Genomic DNA, 23,905 nt, shown 5'->3' with positions numbered 1-23,905 from the left:
ACTTAAATTATGTATGGAAATCGAAACAAATATCTGATAATCATATGATATAAAACTACTATTTTAATATAAAATATATTTGCTATATTTTTTTGTAAGGCGAACACGTAATCGTATTTTAATCACTTAATGAGCTTGTGACCTAGTAATATTGTAAAGTTTCACAAGCAACATAAAAATATGTATTTTAGTTTATATACTTATATGATATATATTTCTTTTGTTATCAGATCGGCTCTGGTTGCCATAGCAACGTTTCTCGATGCATTCCAAAAAATCGCTGATGCAGCGACAAACGCAAGAGGTGGGTAACATTTAATTTTTGTACTAACTACTGCCTTATCTAGATAAACACATCTAGATGTGATGAAAAAAAAATCAGCAAATATTAACAACAAATAATTTTAAAAATGATAAGATACATATCTCGTCTGCCCGTGGTCACGGTTGCTGCAAAGTAACCAAAACGTCGAGAGTAAGTAGTTTTAAAATAATAAAAATCCGCGTAGTATATCCGAAAAATATTCGTATTATTTGAATGATAAGGTACTTAAAAATTTTATGATGAGTAAAATATTTTTAGTATGGTTATAAATGATTACAACAGAAAATATACTTCTTATTATATATTTTTTAAACATAACACGATTTAAATTTAATTAATTAATATGTTTTTTTTTTAATTATATTTACACTTAAGTTAATTTATAAATATGAAATAACTGGCAGTTTTTAATTTTATAAACTGTTATAAAAATCGGGTATCGTAACAATAAATGTAATTTATATATTAAACAAGTATTTTAATGACAAGATAATATTTGTTTAAAATATAAATTAATGTAATCAATATTATTAAAAATTAAATAAGTTATTTTGTATTAAATAACTTTGAAGTATCCCTCTCTAAGTTATCTTTATGTACTTATATAATAATTAAATATTAATATTAATAATGAATTGTTAGATTGAAGTAGTGCTTGTTTTTATTGACAGAGTTTGTGGAGATTCCAATAGGAATCTATTTTTATATTAAAATTGTCTTGATTATTTATGAGCTAAGTTCCAGGAATAAGAAGTGCATCATAGAAAGTAATTACAAATGTCTTTTAAATTTTCTTTACACTCTTTCTTTTTTTCCTTTTTTTTAATACTGTTTTTGGTTTTAAGAAGTATTGTTATAATTACACGGTCCGATGATTTTAAATCTTGCAACATTATCTCCCGCCATGGTTAACCCACGGTTTTCCTCGTGGGTTTTTGATATCAATTGAAAATCCCTCTCGGGCTTCCCGAACGTTAACTTGTTACATAACAATCTGTTATCAAATTTTATCGTTTTAATGGTTTATTAAAATATTCGCTATCACGTAAAATATTGAGTACATATAAGTGTCGTTGATTTGATAATTCTATTGAATGAGTAATAAATAGTAAAACATATACTAAAACTATCCTATAATAATAAACAATATAACCTTATGTTATATTATATTATTTAGCTCATTGGTCCACATTACCGCTGAGAATATTCCTTATCCAGGGCAGGTAATTGTATACGTAAGTGTAAACAGCCGGTTCCCCTTCTTTACCACAATCCCTGGAGCCGTAACTCACGATCCCTACAGCTTCGTATCTGTGGCTCGGAGTCTCATACATCAATGGACCACCTGAGTCCCCGCTGCACGTGTCCCTTCCACCTTCCCCGCCAGCACATATCTGGTGAATCGGATACGGTTCCATCACCAACGGGCACTGACTGTGGAGTTTGTATGGGACGCTGGTCTCCATCTTGACCTCAGTGCCAGAACTAAAATTGTCACTGCCCCAGCCAGCTACGTAGAATATGGTTGAGCTGTTGAAGATTGGCATGTAATCCATTTGGGGAAGACATATTACTTTGATGAAATCTGAAATATTTATAACACCCGTTGATTATAATCATTAATTGTATGGTAAATTCAACATATAAAAACAATAAGTTTATAAATTTCAATAAATATGTATATATATTTATCTGATTATACAGTTTTATTTCTCAACGTTAATATTATTATGAATAACGAATAATTACCGCTGAAATTTGCTGCTTCTTCCATTTCAATAAGACCTATATCGTGTAGTCTCAGGTCTCTATGATACAACGGATGTGTATACATAGCCCTAATGGCTATGACTGTTACTGTGACAACTTCAAAACCACCGCCGTCTATTTCAACGATGTCCGTGGGGAAGGAAGTGATGTTGTACTCCCCCAGACGGACATATAATCTGAAATGTATACATATATACATATATAAATATATTGCAAGTATTATAAATACGACGACGGTATGGTCCTGTTTATAGTTAGCAGTTGTCAAATAGTGTTTTATATTACAGCAATGTTGTATAAAGAAATAGAAACAATAGAGTAATATAAGATATGTAATCGTCATCACAACTCTAAAAACATGTTCAATACTGACGGCTCTCCGTTTTGTAAGCTTTTAAGACAGTGTGCAGCTGTAAGAACGTATCTGGAGCTGATCAAGCTCCCGCCGCAGCCGAGGAAGCCGTTTGAATATTCCAATAAAGCCAACCAAGGATACTGGTCCACAGCGGTTTCGTTGCCATCTAAAACAAAATATAATTTTTATTAGAATATTATTCTCACATATATATATATATATTATTTAAAGTATAGCTTCCGGCATATACTGTAAACCTCTCAGTTTTTATGGTCATAAACATCCTTTATCTGGCTTATTTATTAATCATTTGTAAGCCTTGGAATCTTAATAAAACTATAAGAGATATATCATTGTGTAGTTTTAACTAACATAAATCTTCTTTAACGAGAATATCATAATCTCGTAAGATGATTTTAAAAACAAGAAAAAGAAACTTGATGATAATTTTTTTCTTTATAAAATAAGTCACGTTCACACAATTTTCAATATATTTAAGTAAATTTCTATTTTCCTGTAACATCCTTAAAAAAAACGATTTTTCTTGTAACTCAGGACAATAAATTGCTAGGAAGCCGTTGTTTGCGAGTGAAATTATTTTGTTTGTGGATATAATTCTTTAGTTATGTCCAATGAATTCTAAGTTAAAATAACATAACTCTGAACGGTCGATATTAAAATCTAATTTATCACATCACTTTAATTTTTATGTTTAATAGAAATAAAGTTCTTTGATATTTATTAACAATACACGCATTGAGGAAACTTGATATACGTATTATAATTTGTTGTCTAAAGTACGACAGTGTTTTATATGTATATAAATAATGTAAATAAGTATATATATATTTATTAGAAACTCCACCTCACTTGTAATTCTATTCCCACTGGATGAGTCTATGCCGCACACACTGCTGTAATCTTGCAGGTCAGGTTTTGGTCTCATCGGTTTGTCTGTTTGTCTGTCGGTGCTGTTGAATGACGGTATCATGAGTGTATTGGGTTGTAACAAGGTCGGTTCTGGTTTAGGTCGTCTATACACTGGTGATGGTGGAACTACCACCGGCGTGGGGACGAACTCTACCCACGAAGACTGTGGTGGACAGCAGATCTACAAACCAATTAATCTTAGTTTCTTATTATATAGTGATAGATTTTTGCTTAGTGAAATATATTTATTAGATTGTAATTTTGGTTGAAAACATTCTGACTCAAGTTCATAAAAAGTGATATTTCATTAAAAAATTTACGTGTTTATGTATAATTTAATATCCTTTCATTAATCAATATGTTTCTTTAAGATTATTATTTAAAATTTCTCTAACCGTCCTAACCATTAAAATGATTTGTGGTAGAAAGTGCGCATGCAATTTTAACTTTCTCATCCTTATATTTAATAAAATTAAAGATTATACTAATTACGTTCTCGGCACCGCTTGCTTGATGTCGACAAAACATTTACGTTATACCAAGCTCTGACAGACAGATTTTAATTAATCTCATTTTCAAGCTGTAGTTGAGTCGACTCACCTTTATTGGATCGGAGTCTCGGGAACCACATATAGATTGTCTTATAAATCTGTTTTCATTGACTGTTTTATGTTTCTTCTTATAGAGGCTTTTCAGTGGTGGGCATATATTTATACTGACACAGTTACCGGCATCACCGTTCGGAACTTTACATTTTTTTTCTGAATCAAAAATAACCAATTTCATTAATCCTAACCGATATTTTTTTATGAAATTACTTCTACAGAAATGTTAAAATTTGTGATAGAAACTATATTAATTGTTGGTTGATATTGAAAAGATACTGAGTAGTATAAATATATAGCACTTTAAACGAATTGTAACATGTACTAAGAACTTGTTTACATTGAAAATGTTGACTTAAAGATATAATTTTTAATATAAAAATAATTGTTCTCAATTAACACATTATCGTACCAGCTTCAACAGATTCCGTTAAATGAACGATGTACAAGGCAGCACATAGTAGTATAGCGAAATCCATTTTGAGGAAAAACAACACTTAATACCAGTCTTGTCAGAAGGACGGTCCGCTCACAAGTGATACTGGTTCTCTTATATACTGTACAATGATTCATACGCACGAGGAAAATATGTCAGCGTAACGGCATTTCATTTATATTATCATACATAACCTTATCGTTATAATGGAATTTGCTTAAAAATATTTATTATATTAATTGAACGAAGAAGTCACTGTTCGGTAGATAAGAAATCTGCCAGTGGTCACGAGTTTAGCATCACTAGTTACTGGCCAAAGACGTAATATGAATTAATTACAGTATACATAAAAAACATTTAGAACACAAAAAATCTGATGCTATGTAAATATATTCATTAAAATGTATATAAGCATATAGTGCTATATTTTTTTGTTAACTCTTAGAAATTATTAAAATATTATTTATTAATTATATATTAATTTTTTTTGGTTATTTGTCATATTTTTTTATATTCTGGACGGCTATAAATGAGTCACTGTTATTGCGCCATTTAATTTTCATCATCATCATCAGCCTATCGGAGCTCACTGCTGAGCAAAGGCCTCTTCTCCCATGGAGAAGGTTAGAGCATTAATTACCTCGCTTGCTCAAGACGGGTTGGCGATTTCAATATTATAATTTGAAATTATAAGACCAGGTTTCCTCACGATGTTTTCTTTTACCGTCTGTCGGTTGTGTCTAAACACTCATAGAAAATACATATGACTAGAAAAAGATCACATTGGTATTTGCCAGGTGTCGAACCCGCGTCGTCACGTATGAGAGACGGCATTTAATTTTACTTAATAACTTTTATAGAAATCCATAACTCTATGTAATTATCTGAATATTTTTTAGCGTCATTTTTACAATTATTATTGATTTATTTAATAATAAATACACAGAATCCATTTTAGCCTTCGCTGGCGATCTCGCAATACTGACACCTAACCCCAAACACTGTCAGGTACTATTAGATGAAGTGGATAAATTCTGTGAGTGGACTTATGGATTGAGGACAAAACCAAATAAATGTCACTGTCTCTTTCTCGGTAGGCGAAATACAAAATATACGTCATACGATCCAGGATTATCGTTAGGCGGTCAATGCGTTTATACGTTTACGGAAAATGCACCATTTAAATTTCTCGGTCGTAAGATTGATAATATAGGTCGTGCTCCATCTTTGGGAGGAATAGTAGATAGCTTTTTAAACGATCTCTACAAGGTAGATAGCCAACAGATCAGCAACGTCAAAAAAGCTTGGATCCACGACAATAACCTAACTGCACGTTTAAATTGGCCTTTCCTCGTCTATGATTTTAATAAAACCCCTTTTGTCAAAATAAGATGCAGGCGTCATAACGATGTTTAGATCATGGCTCGGGCTCTCCCTAACGGCTGATTCATCAGCTTTATTCAGGGATCGCAATAGTTTTGGGATGAGTCTAAAAGGCCATCGGAGCTCTATAAACACCTAAAAGTTTCCAAGAGATATATTTTGGGGAAATCCCACGATGAAGTCGTTACATCGCTCCCAAAATACAAAGATGCCCCAGAGCTCGAGTCACTACTTCAGTTCCATAAGCAGTTAATGATATGAGCACAAAGTAACAGAGTTGGTTAGTATCAAGTAAGAAGGCCTAAGATACGGATATATTGAAGTCTTTTATTCGGCAAGACAAGAATGGTAAATTTAAGATCCATGCAATGAGTTTTCAGATGCAAAACTAGTGGTTAGATATAGGAGATTTTTGCATCCCTTTAGCACTAAAATGGCGCACTTTAATTCATGATTGGTTGCCAGCATTGCTAAAATTTTATCTCAATGCTTTCCAGATGACTCTCGCTGATCAGAGTAATTTAGTAAGATGGGTTAAAGGTACGGAAACAACTTGCTATATCTGTGGGAAGGCAGTTGAAACTGCTAAGCATTTGCTGGTGGGATATAAGGTACTCCTGGATAGCGGTCAATACCAACGTAGTCACGATAGGGTTCTCGAAATCATACGTAAAGCGGTTAGTCTTTCGGTAGCCAGAGAGCAAAGGGAAATAACCACAAAGGAGTGATCAGTAGTTTTTGTGTAAGAAGGCACTAGGGCTATAAAATCAAACGTCAAGCCTTACTCTATCCTTAATGCGGCGACGGATTGGACTATAATGATGGATACGTAGGAGAAACAATACAAAAACCCCGAGGATATTTGTGCATCCAGACCAGATATATTTCTACATTCTACATTTAATTTTAAAGCGCTTTGTGTTAATAGAGCTTACGGTTTCTTGGAAAACCAACATCACTTAAGACTATGTCATCAAGGTCAATGACTATTACAGCTCACAAACGAACTCACTCGAAATATGTTCGTCGTGGATTTTTACGCGGTAGAAGTGGGAGCGAGATGTATAACGTCTAAATCTCTCTCCAACCTACTAAAAGACTTGGGCTTGTCCAGAACTAATATCAATTCATTCTTGAAACGTACTTCGAAGGCAGCCCTAGTAGGTTCTTTTCAAATTTAGTGTGGTAGAGAGAGGAGCTTGGACGGTGGAGGTGAGCGTTTATAATGCGTGTTAGATAGGGGCCTCTTAAACCTACACCTGGGTCGCAAGTCTCAGGCACTGTTGAAGCTCCTCGTCCTGCAACGTGATGGACCCGGCACCCGCACGGTTAATCCTTTGAACGCTAAGAGGTTTCGCCTTTCACTTTATTTGTATCTGTGTTATCATGTTTTTCTATATAAATAATAAAGAATAAATACATAGTATATATTTAAATTATTTTCTTAGATATATATTTTTTATTCCATTTTTTCCTAGTTTCTCTTTAAAATAATCTGCGCCAATTTACTGTATTCCTCACGTCCAAGGTTTCGTGTAAGATATTCAGGAGATTATTTTTAATCAACAATACTGCCTGTATAAAAAAATCTCTCTTGGACGATATTATTTGCAATACATTTTACTAATTCTATGTTATATATGAGTTAAATCAAATATTTGTCAGTTTCAAAATATAATATAAATTAAAATAATTATCAATTAAAAAAAAAAACTTCAAAGAAATGTGATAATCGATAGAAACTGAGGATGGAAAATGTATATCTTTTAGTATTTTACGGACAACCACTGATCATATAGATTCTTAAAGATACCCACATTGCGTTGCAATATCATACATTATTTCATACGTATAAATCACCACTGTAATATAAGTAATTACTTTTATACAATCCTGGGTAAAGTCCCCAATATCCAAAGTACTTGGAAAAAATTAAATTAGCAACGTTTTCCAGTTAAATACTGTTTCTCATCTTCATCTTGTTAGTGATTTTGACTACATTTCGTATCTCTCCTCTCATAGATAGTTGCCATTCAATATCGAGCACCCCACGCATTTTACTCTGAATTAAATTATTCTGTTAATAACTTAAATTTTATTATAATTTTATTTTGAGGTCATTAACTATGAACAATTGTTTGAACTTCTAGTTAGTTCTTTTTAATTGAAAATAATTTTCTATTTTAATTTCAATTAGCTATAAAAGTGTGTTTTTTTTTTAACTATTATTTACAATAAAAAAGTTAACATTTCCTCAACGCTAGATGTTTTTAATTTATTTTATCTTATCCATTTATTACGTATAAAATACTAAGAGATCGTAAACATTCCTAATATATAATAATTTAATTGAATAACACTTGCGACAATTCACTCTGAATGGTAAGTAAGTGCATCATTGTAGCAATTACTGCTGGATTTTCCTGTTTCAATTAATAAACAATGTGTTTGTTACTGTGGTGTTAGTGACGTGGCTTCAATTGTTTAATTGGATATCTTGTCTGAATAAGAACATTTGTGTTAAAACTGTCTATAAGTTTCATATAATTAAATTAAAATTCATTCGTATTTTGCAATTTATTTTGTGCATGACTCGTATGAGCTGTTAGTGCTTGTTAGGGCAATTTCTACATTTCTTGATTGTCATGAAGAAGTATGTTAAGGGGTAAACATCTTTATGTTCTCACTGCAGACGGTACCAACTTTTTGTACCAGTACTTATAACGGTAGGGTAAGGAAAGGTACAAAAAAATAAGTGTTCATGTTTTAAAATGTATGTTATATGTAAAAGATTATTTAACTTGCGAAGAAAAAATCAAGTGGACGTGAAGCTCCTTATCTGAAGGAGAAAATGTTATTCAAAATAGCTTCTTATTTTTGTTTCCCTTAATCGGATTTTATCTATCTACATTATTCATTAAATAGTTTTGTCAATATACAGTTTTTGAATCATTTAAAAATCCATGATTCTGGAGTGTTCATGCAATGTATATAAAATACTATTGAAGTAAATTTTGATGTTTGATCAGGGTTTAATGTTGGTCCTTATCCAAGGCAGATATTCGTAGACCTTGGTATAAACTCCCGGCACGTTCTCTAAGCCGCACGGTGAGGGGCCAAAGCTGACGACTCCTATGACGGAGTAAGTTCTGCCGTTGTCATACATCAGAGGCCCACCGGAGTCTCCTCTGCAGGTGTCCTTCCCCTTCACACCTCCAGCACACAATTGACGATTCCATAGTTGCAATTTTCTGGAGGAAACGTTGTAGGCCTTTTGACATTCCTGGAATATTTGTTTACAACATGTAAATATATTAATATATACTTAAAATATATATATTTTGATCAATATTATGTGTGTTTAATTCAATCTAAATGACTGTACAGTGATATTGATGAATTCATAAACATTTTCCTATTAATTTAAAACAAAAGTATACAGAACACGTTCCGATACCCACTAAAATGTAATCAAACAAAAAGAATTTGAAATAGAACTTAATAGAAATATAGCAATAAAGTAATGTATTAAAAAATATATTTAGCAAATTTCTTGACACATTTCTCTTCAAAATTTTTTTTTGTTGAAATTATTGAAGGTTGATATTACTACCAAGCAACATACCATTCAATGTGTGTTTTTTAAACAATGAACACATACTTGTAATAATTTTCACATGGGATGGATTGAGTAAATATGTCGAAATGTTTTGTTTTGTTGAAATTCGTTTTTGCAAGCGAATGCCATTACCTCGTCTCCCTTTAATGGTAAATCGACGTGCATTTTAACATTGCTTGTACTTTGTTCGGTTGACACAGCTCCCCAGCCAGCGGCTGTGAAGACTAAATTATCTTTGGATAATGTTACGTCGGTTGTTGGAAGACAGATTGGTTGAATGAAACCTGAAATAAGATCATAATAATTCAAAGTAACAACAGAAACCTAGAAACTTTTGGAAGTATTTAATTTATTATAAAAGTCATTTTTACCCGTGTAAGGAGCAGATGTAGCCATCCTTATAAGAGCAATATCATTTCTTCTTAAGGGAGACATTGGGTCGTAACCCTCATGCGCTATAATCTTCTCAATTGGTATCACGAGCACTTCATCAGCACAGTCAACCCCTCCCCCCTCTCCTTCAACGCAATCCGATTCAGAATTTGATGTGTCATACTCTCCGAGCCTAATATTTTCTCTGAAAAATGATTGAATATACATTATCTCAATTGACGTTCGGAAATAACTGTTTGGATTTAATGCTTACGGCTTTCCAGAGTTCAGAACTGGTCCGATGACGCAATGTCCAGCTGTCAACACGTACTTGGAACTTATAAGAGCAGCTCCACAGAGTAGTTTTATTTTATTGTTTTTGTCTCTGTACTCTATGAGAGCCAACCATGGGTACTGATCTATCGCTGTTGCGTTCCCACCTGAATAATATTGTAAAACATTAATATTAAACAAACAGATAGCAAAATAATATCAACAAATATCTTGTTGTAACTTATTGATTCTGCTGAAGAACAATCATCTTTTGATACCTTCCAATTTATCACTGTGATATATATTTTCTGTGCTTATAATTAAATGTACCTTTTGAATTAAGACTATTTTTTGTTAATATCTACGATGCTTTTCTGTTAACTGTTTTATTAAACACGGCAACTAAATTCAATGTACCGATGTATAATCAGGGACTTAAAGGCGGCTGGCTCCAATTTAGAAATTAATTAGTTAGATTTATATGAATTGGAACTAGTTAATTTATTAATATACAAGTATCAAGATATTTTCTTTCATTGGGTTATATAGACAGTTATAAGATGCGCTATGAGGGTTGATATCGGACCGAAATTTCTAAAGGCAAATATATTATAATTAAAATTATAAAATACTGGAATTCAGGTATATATTAACTTTCAACTGTCTAAGTACTGCTAGGAATTGTTAAACTTCTTTGTTTATAAAATTCAAATGACATGTCTATAAAACTATATTGTTTTTGTAATACAATATCTGTGTCTATATTCATAGGCACAATTTATTCATGTCATGCATTTATTTATAGTGAAAAAAAGGCTTTAATACCTACACACCTATTACCTACAGCTGTACTCGCTAAAATATTAGATTTTGCTTATTTATATTTACGCATTTTTTGTGAAAAGATCGACATAATAATAGATCACAATAATATTTCATATAAAATTAGATTCTGTATGCATAGTATGTTTTTCATAACTTGTTATATATTTTTAATACCTAATAATTATTTAATTTCCTGCTGTTACGACTTTTGGAAACGAATTTGTATCTATTTACTCTACTTTTGTAGAAATGTTTACATATTAATATGTCTTCTTTTTCATTTCCCTGCCCTGGTCCCACTTTATATGTCTTCAGCACAACATGTTCTTTTCTTCCATTATACCCTATCAGCCGTCATCTTAACGGTCAATCCTTTCCTACTCATGTCATCTTTCACGCTTTCCACACATCTTTTCTTAGGTCTAACTCCAACCACACATCCCTCCACTTTCACATTTAACATTATTCTTGTAACATGGCATTCATCCTTGCATAATATGCCCATACCATACTAATCTATTACTTCTCAACGTATCCGTCAGCGGCAATCTTCCTCTGATATAATTAATACATATATGTCGGTTGTATTGTTTTACCAAAAATCTTATTCCCTGTTGACGGATCCACACCACAGCATTCCGTTCTCACGTCGGGTGGGGCTGCTGACTGATTACAAATACGTATAGGGACCTTCTCGACATGATCTGGTCCACAGCATATGCTGTGAGAGGTTTTGCCTAAACACCTAGAGACGATACATAAAAAATACCAAATTAAATTTATTGTTTAAGTTTTTTATATGGTATAATAGAATCATTCTATGATCACTCTTAAATGGACAAACGATTGAAAGAATATACTATAGCAATAATTCATGCTACCGATGACAAAACTTAACGATATATGAAATAGTTATTTTTATGAGACTTATTCGTTTTTGTTATTACACATACCTGGAGTTTTTAATGAAATCCAGACTGCCTTGTGGCACCGGAGGCTGAAGTAGCTTAATGATGGACGGACATGACCGAACATCGATGCACACGCCTTGCATCGCGTCAGCGTTGAAACACGCATTATCCAACGTATCCTTTACGCAACAAACCTGAAAAATATCATATAAGATAATAAACATACAAGAGGGTTTCAGTAGATCTCATTGTAGGATGAAACACACATTAGAAAATATGAATCAATGATGAAGTAAAGACGTTTTAGTTTCGTTTTTTGTACAAAACGTTGCTTTGTTAGGTTTGTCAAAAATTTAAAACATAAAAAGCAATCTTATTGTAAGAAAATTTATCTTTTGTGTTTCATTTTTTTTTTTTTGTGACTTCTTTTGTATTGATGGAATCCAATTTAGTCCCTTGAAACATTACACTAATTTCACAATTTACATTATTATGTATGGTACATATGTATAAAGGTACGTAAACGTCTAATAAGATGTCGTAAAACTTTTAGATAACCATTCAAACCAACTCCTAATATCAAATTATGTATTTTACTTATTTATTTTAGTATACATTTATTATTATATTAACTATAGAGAAGTGTATATTATCGAGTATTTAGTAGAGTTATCGCTGAAGTTATTTCCAAGATGTAATATATAAATTAAACATTTTACCGAAATTTTACTATCTACGGGTCCACATCTTGAATATCTCAAGAAATTTTTTTCTCCGGCCGTCATTTCCTTCTTTTCGAGTATATCTAAGATTGATTTGCAGTCATTTAACGGAATACACACACCACGTTTACCATCTGGACTCGTGCAATTGGTTTCTGCAATAAAATATTATACAATTATAAATGGTTCAAGACATTGTAATTACAATTTGATAGGTGAGTGCGTCTGAATCGATGTTTTCTTGAGATTATACTATGTACAATATACATACATAGATATATATAAAACTATATGAGCGGTTGCTATGTTTAATGTGTTATATATATAAAATTAATATTTTCGGATTTACTTCGCGTTTTTTATTATTTCGACTCTATAATCCCGACGCGACGTTTCGGTTCTTTTGCAGCAACCGCGATCACGGGCAGACGAGATGAAATTTTTCATGTAGTTATAATATTAAAAAACGCGTAGTAGTTTTATTTAAATGAATACCCGCGAGTGTCTTAGATATTATTTTGTGATATAAGTTTTATGACACCGAAGTTATTATAAGAAAAAAGCTAACAGTCCATCAAACCCAAAGCGTATGTTATATAAAATATAGTATATGTTTAGAATGTCTGTCCTGATAATTGTATTGTAAATATTTATTTAAATATGTTTGGATGATTTTTGTACGTAACATTGAACTTAAGTCCATCTATAAAAACTTTAATAATAGTATATTTTTTTAATTTTCAAGTACAATTGTTATGTCCTATATTAGTACATACAATATAACAATTTAAATCGATTACTCGGCTCAGTTTCATAATATCTTAGAAACAACGACATATACACCCTTAGTACGAGTACATAACGTACGACAACACTGATAGTATGACCTTATCACGGAGATCTTCAGTTGTATTCGCATCGATTTCGACTTGAGGAAAAATATAGACGTTTTATAATAATGATTCAAATTCTTGTTATGAATATTATAATAATTTACAATCTAGACGTGTGTTGTTTTTTTTTTGGTTTTATTATAAACGGAATGTTCTCATAGCGTAAATAACTTTACTAACAACATATACGTATATATAAATAGGTAATATTGTGTTAATATTGTCGTAATTATGGAAGCGACTTTAGAAACTTACGTGCGTTGACTTGACACAGACAGGAACATAACACGTACAACACAAATAATATTAACATTGTATATAATTATAATTATTATTGTTCGTATAAATCACATCGTCACACGTCCTGTAGCTCACAACGCTAGCGACACACTGAGAGGCGAGGTGACGGGTTTTTTTGACTTGCATTCGGGTTTTTCGTTTGGCTCGATCTCGTTTGTTATAGATGCTTACTATGAATAATATAAAATGTGTATCCGTTTTTGATAATAGTATCATTATAATATTATTTGTCTGTAATGTATATGTTCTGACATATTACACACTAACATATTTCTTTGATAGACATTTGTTCATAATTAAATCTCTGTTGTCATAATCTGAACTTTTTTTTTGTTCAACTCACAAATCGTTCTTAAACATAAACACGTTTCAAGGTTTATGAATGAGAAAATATTCATTTTTTAAGTAACATGTATTAATAACAGCGGACGTATAAAATAATTTTAATATCAATGTGGCTGATTATTCAAACTTAGTTATTTTATTTTGTTAATGAAATGTTATGGATTATTTGAAAATTTATTTTCTATAAATATCTATTAACAATGTTTTTTCGTATGCATATTTTTAATTATTATACTTATGTTTTAATCTGGTTCTTCCTTTTAACGTGTGTCTAGACGTTATCTTTTAAAGACACAACTTGTATTAAAATATTCAAATATAGCAATGCTTACAGAAGTAAATAGTGATGAACATATGTAGGTTTATTAAGGTATGGCAATAAGATGGTTTTTAATATATTGTTACCTAAGATTTATTTATGTTCAAGTGTCTACAAGTCAAACGATTGTTGGATGATTATGTAAATAGCTTTGGTATATAATAAATAAAATATTGATATGTATTTAAAGTTATATATCTTATGTTATAACTAATTTAATATATCACAATCTATTTGATGTCAAAGATCATTATAACTTCAATTCTGCAATTGTAATTAATGTTAATAAGTCAACATTAACTTGAAAGCGAGTTATGAATGATATTATATGATTGTTTAATAAAACAATCCCAAAAGACATATAAAAGTTGAGATAGAATAAAAGATAAAAAAAGACACAGAGTGAGAGGAAAAGAAATGAAAAGAAACAAAATATGTCAAAGTACTGCTGTTACAAATTATATGTTATTATATAAGTGAGTATTTAATAATGTTCTATTTATATAAGTTTTAACTAAGATTCATTAGTATTAGTTTTTATTATATATAATAGTATCACTCGCGTTATGTTAAACATTTAAAACAAAACAACTTCGTTAACAGACACACGAACAATTAATACTATGGCATTAAAGTTTCCTTAAAATCTATAAATAGTAGGAAAGTTTAAAAAAAAATGCTCTATGAAATACTTAAAAAAAAAAACTTATTTTTTACCATTTATATCAGACTCGACTTTCATGAAATTATGATTCGTCATTGTTCTATTTAATATTTAAAAAATACTTTTAAATAATGTACCTACATTTCCTACAGAACGACACTAAACAAATTTGTATAGAAGAGCATTTTTCTTAATCGTATAGAAGAGAGCGTTTATTTACCAAGAGGAAAATAATAGCGCGATTTAGGCTAATCACTATATATAATATGACTTAGTATATGAAACTACTCTTGAATTATTTAATATGGGAAATATTTAAAGCTTTATATTATCTAATATCCACGGTAAGTAATCGTAAACTTTAGTGTAAACACTGGGTCGTCTTTGAGTTCCACATTTCAATATGCCGAAGCTGGTGATGCCGATGATTTCGTTGATTTTTTTGACAGGGTCCACGTATGTGAGTGGACCACCTGAATCTCCTCTACACGTATCCTTATCTGGTTCACCACCAGCGCAGAATTGCTTATTCCACACTAGTGGTTTTTCGTTCAAGTTATATAATTTTTTACATTCCTGCAAATATATAGGTGTATAATCTCTATCATGGAAGTATAATTAATTAATAATTGTCATTTTAATGGACGTTTATAATATTTTAGCATCACTTTAAATGCCAATTATATGACCTCTGACTGTGTGATTTGTTGGCTGATAAAAATATTAAACTTTCAGTTTCCTTAACATCAGCTGGGTATAGATTATGTGGAATTGTGACTAAATAAACATATATACCTCCTGCTTGATAACAGGTAGATCGACTTGAAGTTTAACTCTGCTCCTCTCTTTAGTCTCACTAACAGCCCCCCAACCGGCTACATGGAAACGAAGAGTTGGAGATATGGGCATCTCATACAGATCAGCCTTCGGCAAACAGATGGGACGAATGAAATCTGTTTTGTATTAAAATTGCTTTGATTACAACATTTTCATGCAGTCTGAATTGTCTTCGAATCTTAATTAATATTCATTACCGTTGTATGGCACAGTTCCATCTAGTTTCAATAGACCGATGTCGTTGGCTTTCAGTACCTCAAGCTCACTGTTATACCCAGGATGTACAATGATTTTGTTAATTTTAAATGTAATGGCCCCCTCAGTGCAATCATCACCGCCACCTTCGACTTCCACGCAGTCTGGACCATCATTCTCTGTATCGTATTCACCAAGTCGTACAGATTTCCTGAAAAGCACTATGGTTTTAGATTTAAGAACCATTTTCTCTTCATCAGACCCCTATTGTTTAATATATCAATATAGAAAAAAATATTTTGTTTGAAAACGTACACTCCTCTGGGTGCCATGGTGTCACCAACAAGACAATGTGCCGCTGTTAATACGTGACGTCTACTTATCAAAGTTCCACCGCACAAGTATGGTAGTTCGTACTCAAGCATCGCCAGCCAAGGATATTCGTCTATAGCTGTCTCTGTGCCACCTGGGATCATAATCAACATCAAAATCTTACTACCGACTCTTTAAGATGGTGTTTTACGTATCATCATTTTATTTTACCAATAATTCTGTTTCCACTATTAGCTTCAATGCCACAACACTCGCTCGTTGATGGCATAACACCTAAGGTTTCGTTCAGGACGGCGCAATCGGTTAAGAATCTGTTGTCTGTGTTGTCTACACCACCCATCATGGGGTCCGGAAGGACGTGTGTGTCCATATTAGATATGTTTAGGGAAAGGTCGCAACAAACACTCAACACTTTAGGTCCGGGGCACCTAAAACATATATTATAGTCACAAAAATGGCGTCTGTTAATATAAAAATATTATTGAAGGCCATAAATTTGATTTCGAAAGTATCATAAGGAATAAATTAGATGAGCAGCACAAATTTTTATAATATATACATATAATTATGCGAGAGCCATGGATTTTATAAAAAAAATAAAAATAAATTTAAGAGCTTATTCTTGAATCAATTCAGTTCAATGAACATCAGAGATATATGTAAATTTAGCGATTTGTTTTGAAATGCAAGTCTTGGCTGATGTCTTGCTGGTCTGTGACGTCACTAAACATGAGTCGCATACGTCATAACGCCATAGATTAACTAAAAACATGAGACTAATGTGAATAATTTATTAATACATACGTATTAATTGCATTAATGTATCGTTTGAATATCACGAGGAAGTTTAAATGTTATTACGTGATTGGTCAATAAATTAATTCTACGCAGAGGTAAACTTTATCAACTATAGTGATATCGTTTTTGTGACCCGCGTTTGTTTCTTGTTTTAACCTCGCTTAGTTTATATTTATATTACATTGTAAATTATCTTTTATGAGTTGGTTTTAATTTAATATTCGTATATATTGGAGTGTTCTTATATAAAAATGTCTGCATTTAATTCTCTTTAGTATTATATTTGAAATTAGAATACCTTGATCGTTGAACGTATTCTATATCCTGGGCTTTCTCAGTACTCTTTCGTTTCACGAGATAAGGACAGTTTTCTAGACTAACGCATGTCCCTATAGTACCTTCTAGTGTCGGACATCTTTTAATATTAGACGGCGGGCAACAAACCTGAAATTATTTTATAATAATTTTAAATAATTTTTATATGAGAAGAAACCTCTCAGCAATTCCATGGATTCACTATGTGGATGCCGGGTCCTTCGTTTTGCAGGGAAAGGAGCTTCAACAGTGCCCGAGACTTGCGACCCAGGAGTAGGTTTAAGGGGCCCCTATCTAACGAGCGTTAAACTCTCACCTCCACCGTCCAAGCTCCTCTCTCTACCTAACCAAATTTGAAACGAACCTACTAGGGCTGTCTGGCTGCTTGCCAAGAGTTGTACAGTATTTATGTATTTTTGGTTGATAAATCGTTATGGTACATACCCTGGGCACATCTCCATCGTAGCCGCAATGAAATTTGGTAACAGTGAGTCTATCTCGCGATGATTTATGTATAAGTTCCTTTAATACATCGCAGTCTTCAATTGATACACACTTAACTCCCATACCACATTTAGCTATTGATATCATAAGAAATACAATAGTTAAGCATTCATTATCATTTTAAAAGCATCACATGTGTTTAGTTAAAAACAAATAAATTGTTTTGATAAAATAATTCGTGAAACAAAAATAAAAATATTAGTCTAATATGACAACAAAAATATAAGGATTAATATAACCAAAGACATGTAACAGTGCAGTTATTCCCGTTATATTTCGGATTTAAAATATTATTTATAATATTATCAAATACACAACTCACCATCCTGACCCTGAACGAGTCCGAGCAAGACAGACGCGAGGATACTAAGATATATTTCCATCATCAGCACAACCGGTTGAACCGGAGCCGATAGTTTCACTAACATTAAACGCGGACACAACCTCTTAGTGATGTGTATATATGTATATATAGTGATGTGTCATACTACGGTTTTCAAATAACCGAAACGCTTAGCACGTACTTATTTTTGTTTTGAAAATTATGTACTTATACGCGATTTATTCGTAACCATGAGGATTGAATTTTATTATTTTATTAAATGTTTTTTTTTTTTGTATGAGAATGCAATGCAATAAATCGACAGTCACATATTATATGACGTAACAAAATTATTAAAAAAATCACGAAATGTTTTAATATATATTGTCTTACATTCAATAATAAAACCAGTATGTTTTATAAAAACAGAAATAATAAGGAAAAAAAAATTCAAAAACTATGTATCTTGAATTTTAATTAAAAATATATATAATATTATTTTTGTAATATAATTTTAATAAAACTTATATTCTATTAAAATTATATTGGGAGTTGTTAAAATGTAACTTTTATTTGAAAGTAATTTAGGAATATTTTTAATTTTCTCTAGAATTAAAAAAAAATCCTTAACAATATATTAAAACTATTTCTTAAAATCCTTAAGAAGTAAAAAAAAAAATCTTTTTGTTTTCTCTTATTCTGTCAGAAATCCTTCTAATTAGATAAACTATCAATCAGAATCACTCGCATTAATTAATAGTCTTTTGGGATTGATTTTTTCCTTATTAAATTATAATACTCACCTTCTGACAGCTCATTGCTTTGCATGCTCTCATCGTACTCCTCACCGTAGTAATCACCGTCTGTAGTTGTAAGTGAATCCATAAAGAATTCGTCACTCAGGGTACTCGGACAGCAAACCTGAATTTTTTACTAATATATTTATGTATATTAAAAATATTATATACGCTTAAATGAAACTAAGTCTTTCATCTCGTCTGTCCGTGGTCACGGTTGCTGTAAACTGTAGAGTAACTGAAACGTCGGGATCATAGATAGAGATATTAAAAAACGCTTAGTATCAGAAAAACTTAATTGCATTTAAATGAGTACACACGAATCTTAGATATCATTATTTTATACATAGTCCATTAAAATGTTACATGAGCTTTGTTTTTAGAGGACGCAATTTTATTTTTGGGACATGTTAGGTCAATAGGAGCTTAACCTCAAGTTTGTGGGATCGCCACCCTTATTTTGCGATACCTCTGAAACTATGCATCTCACAGAAATTCACATCTCGTCTGCCCGTGATCACGGTTGCTGAAAAGTAACCGATACGTCGGGATTGTGTAGTTTTAAAATAATAAAATTCGCGTAGAAGGTATATCCGAAATATATTAGTTTCATTTCAATCCCACTGAAAATTTGCAAGACCTAATTTGTATCAAATTTTATTGCCTACAAATATATTTATATAACTTTTTGCCCTTAATTAAAAATTAAAGAAGTTATAAGCAAAAAAGTGAGAAAATATTTATAAAAATTTTCTTTTTTGCTCTATAACTTTTTTTTATACATTTTACCAAAAAATTTACGAACTCAACAAAAACTTGTAGGGATATATTTAAAATAAAATAATAATAATAATAATAAGTTGAACATTCCGTTTCAACCGGATTATCACGAGCATTGACAAACCCGGCCAACGTTGAAGTGCTGTAACAGCGTCTTAAATGAATGAAATTAAAAAAAATATATATAGATAAAAATTTTTGCCAATAGATAACCTAGAAGATTGGTCTGATGCAATTTTTTGTCCTTAAATTGTAACATTTCAATTGACTAACACTATTAGGATAGTAGTGAATTTAAATTAATAATATAACTATTACAAAGTATTACTAGTTCAATTCATAACTATTTAATTTCTTCATTAATTTCTTAGTTATAATTAAATCGTTTTAATGGTCAGCACATTTTGTTTTTCGTTTTAATGTGCTTGCAGTTTATAAAATCTAGTCAGTATTTAGTGTTTTTGTTTTTAAGTCTTTTAACTGCAAAACCATGTTGAAACTTAAGTAATGATTTGTATGAAAGTTCAATATATGTGACTCATGATACCAAAATATGTCGTTTCAAATAAACACTTATTACGTTTTGCCTTTAACTTGAAATTCCCGTGAAACCAATCGATCCATATCTACGCTGTTATTATTATTTGCGTGGACTTCTCAATGAAAAACTGGGAACTGTCTGTCTTTAGTTATTGACTCAAAACATGTGGTAAGTGTGGGATAATGTTAATTCCTACTTACCCTTGCTACATCGCCGTCAAAACCGCAAATGTATTCGACGCTCCTAGCTCTCAGTTTTGGTGATTTGTGAATCAAGTTTTTCAGTACATCACAATCGTGGATTGATGTGCAGTTGCTTCCATATAAATCGCAATGTTCTGTACATAAATATACATGTTTTCATAAGTCAATAATTATCTGTGTAAATAATATGATAGAGGTTTGAACTTATGTCTCATAACTACAAAACTATTAGGTGGATTTCAATAAAAACTTTCAACTTTAATTTTTAAGCCTTTAACTTATTATTGAACTTTTTAGAAATACGAGTTTTTATATACGAGTTATTATTGAATATACTAAGACATGCAAAGACGGGGACAAATCTTTTATAAAATTATCTAAAATTTTGTACTAAAGGAGCGTTTAAATTTCTTTTTGTTTTGATATTGTAATACAGCTATTGTTAATATTTATTGTTGTATCAATACAATAAGTATATTTCTTTTTATAATTATCTTTTATAGCAGTGATCTTTATATTCAGGGTTGTCATCAATACTAGTACCTAGCTATTAGTGTTAGTAGTTTGTTAATACCATAAGCACTATTTAGTAGCAGCTACTACTTGAATGAAGTCAGCGTCCTACCAAGATTATTAGTATATTAAGATTTTTTTATTTTTCGAAAATTTAAATCAATATCACTCGAATTTAAAACTGTTTTAGTGTGGTTTTGCCTAGTATTCTGACCTTGTTTCAATGTCACTTATTAAACTAAGTATTGACAACGGATAAATATTTAGAAAATATAAGAGAAAAATATTTAAAAATTACAGGTATATCCTGTAAGAACTGTTTATAAACGAGTAAATAAACACATTTATCTAGACTTCACTAAATATACCAATCATTATTAGAGATAAGATAACCTGTGTAAGTTCATAGTTTTATATTAAAACCTCTGTTGTCATACGCACAAAAAATAACAAACGACTCGTGTTTAAAAAAGTTTAAAAATATATATAATCTTTTTAGAAGCAACTTGAGAAAAACATAACAAATTATATATATATACGCCCTCCGTTAATTCTAAATGTGAAGAATCTTACGTTTAAGAACTATTTTTAAATCCTAAACAAATGAGATACTTCGGTTTCTGTTATGTTTATAATTGAATTCCTGATTTAAACTAAATATTTTAGAAAGTCGTGATTGTGTTTTTTAGAACATGCTAACTATACAAAGGCACATTCAAATTAGTTTTATTAAGTTATTTAAACATATAAAATTTTCTTGTTTTTATTTCATATTATCTTCTCACACAACAATTTAATTTCAATGTATATATTTTAAATATAATTTTATTCGCCATACATTTTATTTGATGCACGTCTTTAAGCTAGATAATAAAATGCTTCAATAAAATATTTCGACAGACGAACCTTCTATTCCGACAGCTATGTTTAAAAACAGGCAACACAATAAAGTCAGATATACAATCATATTGAAATCACAACCGCACTGAACTAACGGATGATTTTAACTGAGACATGATATTTAATTAGATAATTGAACCTATAAACTTAACACTCATATCAGATGTACGCTAATTTGCCATATTACATACTGTTCGATTAGAAAAGGTTATCTTTTATGGGGATTTTTTTAAAATAAATATTTTGTATTTAAATGAAACTAATATATTTTCGGATATACTACGCGGATTTTATTATTTTAAAACTACATAATCCCGACGTTTCGGTTACTTTTCAGTAACCGTGATCACGGGCAGACGAGAGTCAATGTCTGTCAGTTGGTCCTTGTTATTTTTCACCTGCCGCCATCGATTTCTTAATTTTCTGGCGTACCGCTCTGGATGCCGACAGAATGCGCTCACGGTGTCACGAGGTCCTGCTGTGTGGTCACGGACATGGGGTTTTATATTTTTAAGGAGGGGTCCCAGGTGTTGGATAGATATATATATAGATTATGTAGTTTTAAAATAATAAAATCCGCTTAGTGTATCCGAAAATATATAAGTTTCATTTAAATGAGTAATACTCGCTACTATTTAGATCTCATTAAATATTTTGTATTTTGAAGTTATACATCACACGTGTAAATTGTGTGTAATTGGAATTTTCATTACTATGAAATTCCCTACATTATTTATCTGTAAATTATTATTGTTGTTATGAATTAATTTCGTCGTAAAAAGTATATATTTCTGAAAACAATACTGACTCATAACATATAAGATTCGTAATAAATTGTGGCTTATAAAGATGTTTGTTTGAAAAATGATTCCAGATCCGCCCGTAAAATAATGTTATACTATTCGTCCGCATCATGTATGTATGTATGCCATATAAAAGTTGTATGAGACTACGTATCAGACGATGTTATTTTCCTCCATAGTGTTAGTTAAATTTATTGATTTATTAATTATTAATTGTAATCATTCTAAAATATGACTAGATTTATTTCGTGACTTGGTTTCTGTTTAATTATACACAACAACAACATTCCGTGTAGGTTACCTTTTTGCTTTGAAAGTCATTTAACACTCGTATAACCCAAGGGTGAGCCCGAGTAGGGGGGAAGAGGGGGGGATTCCCCTGAATAGATTCGGGAGTACCCACGTAACCCTATGAAGTGTTTGTGGGTATCCTAAATTCCGATTCAGTGGTTTTGCATTAATTTCTAAGTATGATTTGTCTATTGAACCAAATTACTACGTTTACCTATAAAATTATTTAACCAAATAATATAACACTCTATTCATACGTAAATTATATTACTTCTGAAGTTAGAAGACGGATCGGTCTAATGAAATCGGTGTAATGATATTTTTAATACTTTGTTGCCTTATATTTTTATTCCTGTACGTGCATATCATTCTTATCAACACAATATAAATTCGTTGTAACCCTCATGCGCCATGATCTTCTCTATTGTTATCACGATCACTTCATCAGCACAGTCAAGCTCTCCTCCCATTCCTTTAACGCAATCCGATTCAGAATTTCATGTGTCATACTCTCCGAGCCTAATATTTTCTCTGAAAAATAATTGAATATACATTATCTCAATTGACGTTGGGAAATATTTGTTTGGGTGGAATGCTTACGAGGTTCCAGAGTTTAGCACTGGTCCGATGACGCAATACCCAGCCGTCAACACGTACTTGGAACTGATAAGAGCACATAGACCACATAGCAGTTTTATTTTATTGTATTTGTCCCTGTACTCTAAA

The 23,905-nt window shown here is 31.3% G+C and overlaps 4 protein-coding genes across 7 annotated transcripts in view; 1 reads left to right on the top strand and 3 right to left on the bottom strand.

Moving 5' to 3' along the window:
• The window catches only part of LOC116773363 (protein MTSS 1), a 103,593-nt gene that overhangs the window by 42,456 nt on the left and 37,232 nt on the right, over nucleotides 1–23,905 (top strand). For all 3 annotated transcript variants that reach the window (XM_061528676.1, XM_061528677.1, XM_061528678.1), the window contains one exon: nucleotides 231–304. In XM_061528676.1, coding sequence (XP_061384660.1) covers nucleotides 231–304 — 74 coding nt within the window. The remainder of the gene's footprint in view (nucleotides 1–230; nucleotides 305–23,905) is intronic.
• LOC116773466 (phenoloxidase-activating enzyme-like) lies at nucleotides 1,475–4,556 on the bottom strand. Its single transcript, XM_032665915.2, has 6 exons — nucleotides 4,398–4,556; nucleotides 3,981–4,141; nucleotides 3,321–3,561; nucleotides 2,469–2,616; nucleotides 2,075–2,271; nucleotides 1,475–1,910 (listed from the first exon to the last, which is right to left on the bottom strand). The coding sequence occupies exons 1-6, from the start codon at nucleotides 4,462–4,464 to the stop codon at nucleotides 1,504–1,506; spliced, it is 1,221 nt and encodes a 406-aa protein (XP_032521806.2). The 5' UTR covers nucleotides 4,465–4,556; the 3' UTR covers nucleotides 1,475–1,503.
• LOC116773464 (phenoloxidase-activating enzyme-like) lies at nucleotides 8,563–22,218 on the bottom strand. 2 transcript variants are annotated; one of them, XM_032665909.2, is made up of 10 exons: nucleotides 22,092–22,218; nucleotides 20,670–20,806; nucleotides 19,155–19,272; nucleotides 12,524–12,681; nucleotides 11,847–11,998; nucleotides 11,490–11,638; nucleotides 10,070–10,235; nucleotides 9,795–10,000; nucleotides 9,556–9,707; nucleotides 8,563–9,087 (listed from the first exon to the last, which is right to left on the bottom strand). In XM_032665909.2, the coding sequence occupies exons 1-10, from the start codon at nucleotides 22,150–22,152 to the stop codon at nucleotides 8,830–8,832; spliced, it is 1,557 nt and encodes a 518-aa protein (XP_032521800.2). In that variant the 5' UTR covers nucleotides 22,153–22,218; the 3' UTR covers nucleotides 8,563–8,829. The 2 variants fall into 2 exon arrangements, with proteins under 2 accessions (XP_032521800.2, XP_032521801.2); XM_032665910.2 differs by lacking the exons at nucleotides 19,155–19,272; nucleotides 20,670–20,806; nucleotides 22,092–22,218 and adding an exon at nucleotides 13,675–13,825.
• On the bottom strand, nucleotides 14,563–18,498 carry LOC133320399 (phenoloxidase-activating enzyme-like). The gene is made up of 8 exons (XM_061528680.1): nucleotides 18,352–18,498; nucleotides 17,970–18,103; nucleotides 17,509–17,654; nucleotides 16,623–16,840; nucleotides 16,395–16,545; nucleotides 16,082–16,290; nucleotides 15,843–16,000; nucleotides 14,563–15,623 (listed from the first exon to the last, which is right to left on the bottom strand). Exons 1-8 carry the CDS (start codon nucleotides 18,455–18,457, stop codon nucleotides 15,363–15,365), a joined length of 1,383 nt encoding a protein of 460 aa, XP_061384664.1. The 5' UTR covers nucleotides 18,458–18,498; the 3' UTR covers nucleotides 14,563–15,362.

This window comes from Danaus plexippus, assembly GCF_018135715.1.
Source record: "Danaus plexippus chromosome 22 unlocalized genomic scaffold, MEX_DaPlex mxdp_27, whole genome shotgun sequence".
Classification (NCBI taxonomy): domain Eukaryota; kingdom Metazoa; phylum Arthropoda; class Insecta; order Lepidoptera; family Nymphalidae; genus Danaus; species Danaus plexippus.
This window is presented reverse-complemented; position numbering and strand designations above follow the sequence as displayed.

Excerpts from the sequence above, each read along its gene's own strand:
- LOC133320399 (XM_061528680.1), bottom strand. The coding sequence starts at position 18,457 with ATGTTAGTGAAACTATCGGCTCCGGTTCAACCGGTTGTGCTGATGATG. Across the intron at positions 16,546-16,622 it reads TAGTGGAAACAGAATTATTG|GTGGCACAGAGACAGCTATA; the intron begins GTAAAATAAAAT and ends TTATGATCCCAG. Across the intron at positions 16,291-16,394 it reads ACCATGGCACCCAGAGGAGT|GAAATCTGTACGACTTGGTG; the intron begins GTACGTTTTCAA and ends AGTGCTTTTCAG.
- LOC116773466 (XM_032665915.2), bottom strand. The coding sequence starts at position 4,464 with ATGGATTTCGCTATACTACTATGTGCTGCCTTGTACATCGTTCATTTA. Across the intron at positions 4,142-4,397 it reads AACGGAATCTGTTGAAGCTG|AAAAAAAATGTAAAGTTCCG; the intron begins GTACGATAATGT and ends TTTTTGATTCAG. Across the intron at positions 2,617-3,320 it reads CAGTGGGAATAGAATTACAA|ATGGCAACGAAACCGCTGTG; the intron begins GTGAGGTGGAGT and ends ATTTTGTTTTAG.
- LOC116773464 (XM_032665909.2), bottom strand. The coding sequence starts at position 22,152 with ATGATTGTATATCTGACTTTATTGTGTTGCCTGTTTTTAAACATAGCT. Across the intron at positions 10,236-11,489 it reads AACAGGGAATAAGATTTTTG|GTGGGAACGCAACAGCGATA; the intron begins GTAAAACAATAC and ends AATATTATTCAG. Across the intron at positions 9,088-9,555 it reads TACCATTAAAGGGAGACGAG|GAATGTCAAAAGGCCTACAA; the intron begins GTAATGGCATTC and ends CAAATATTCCAG.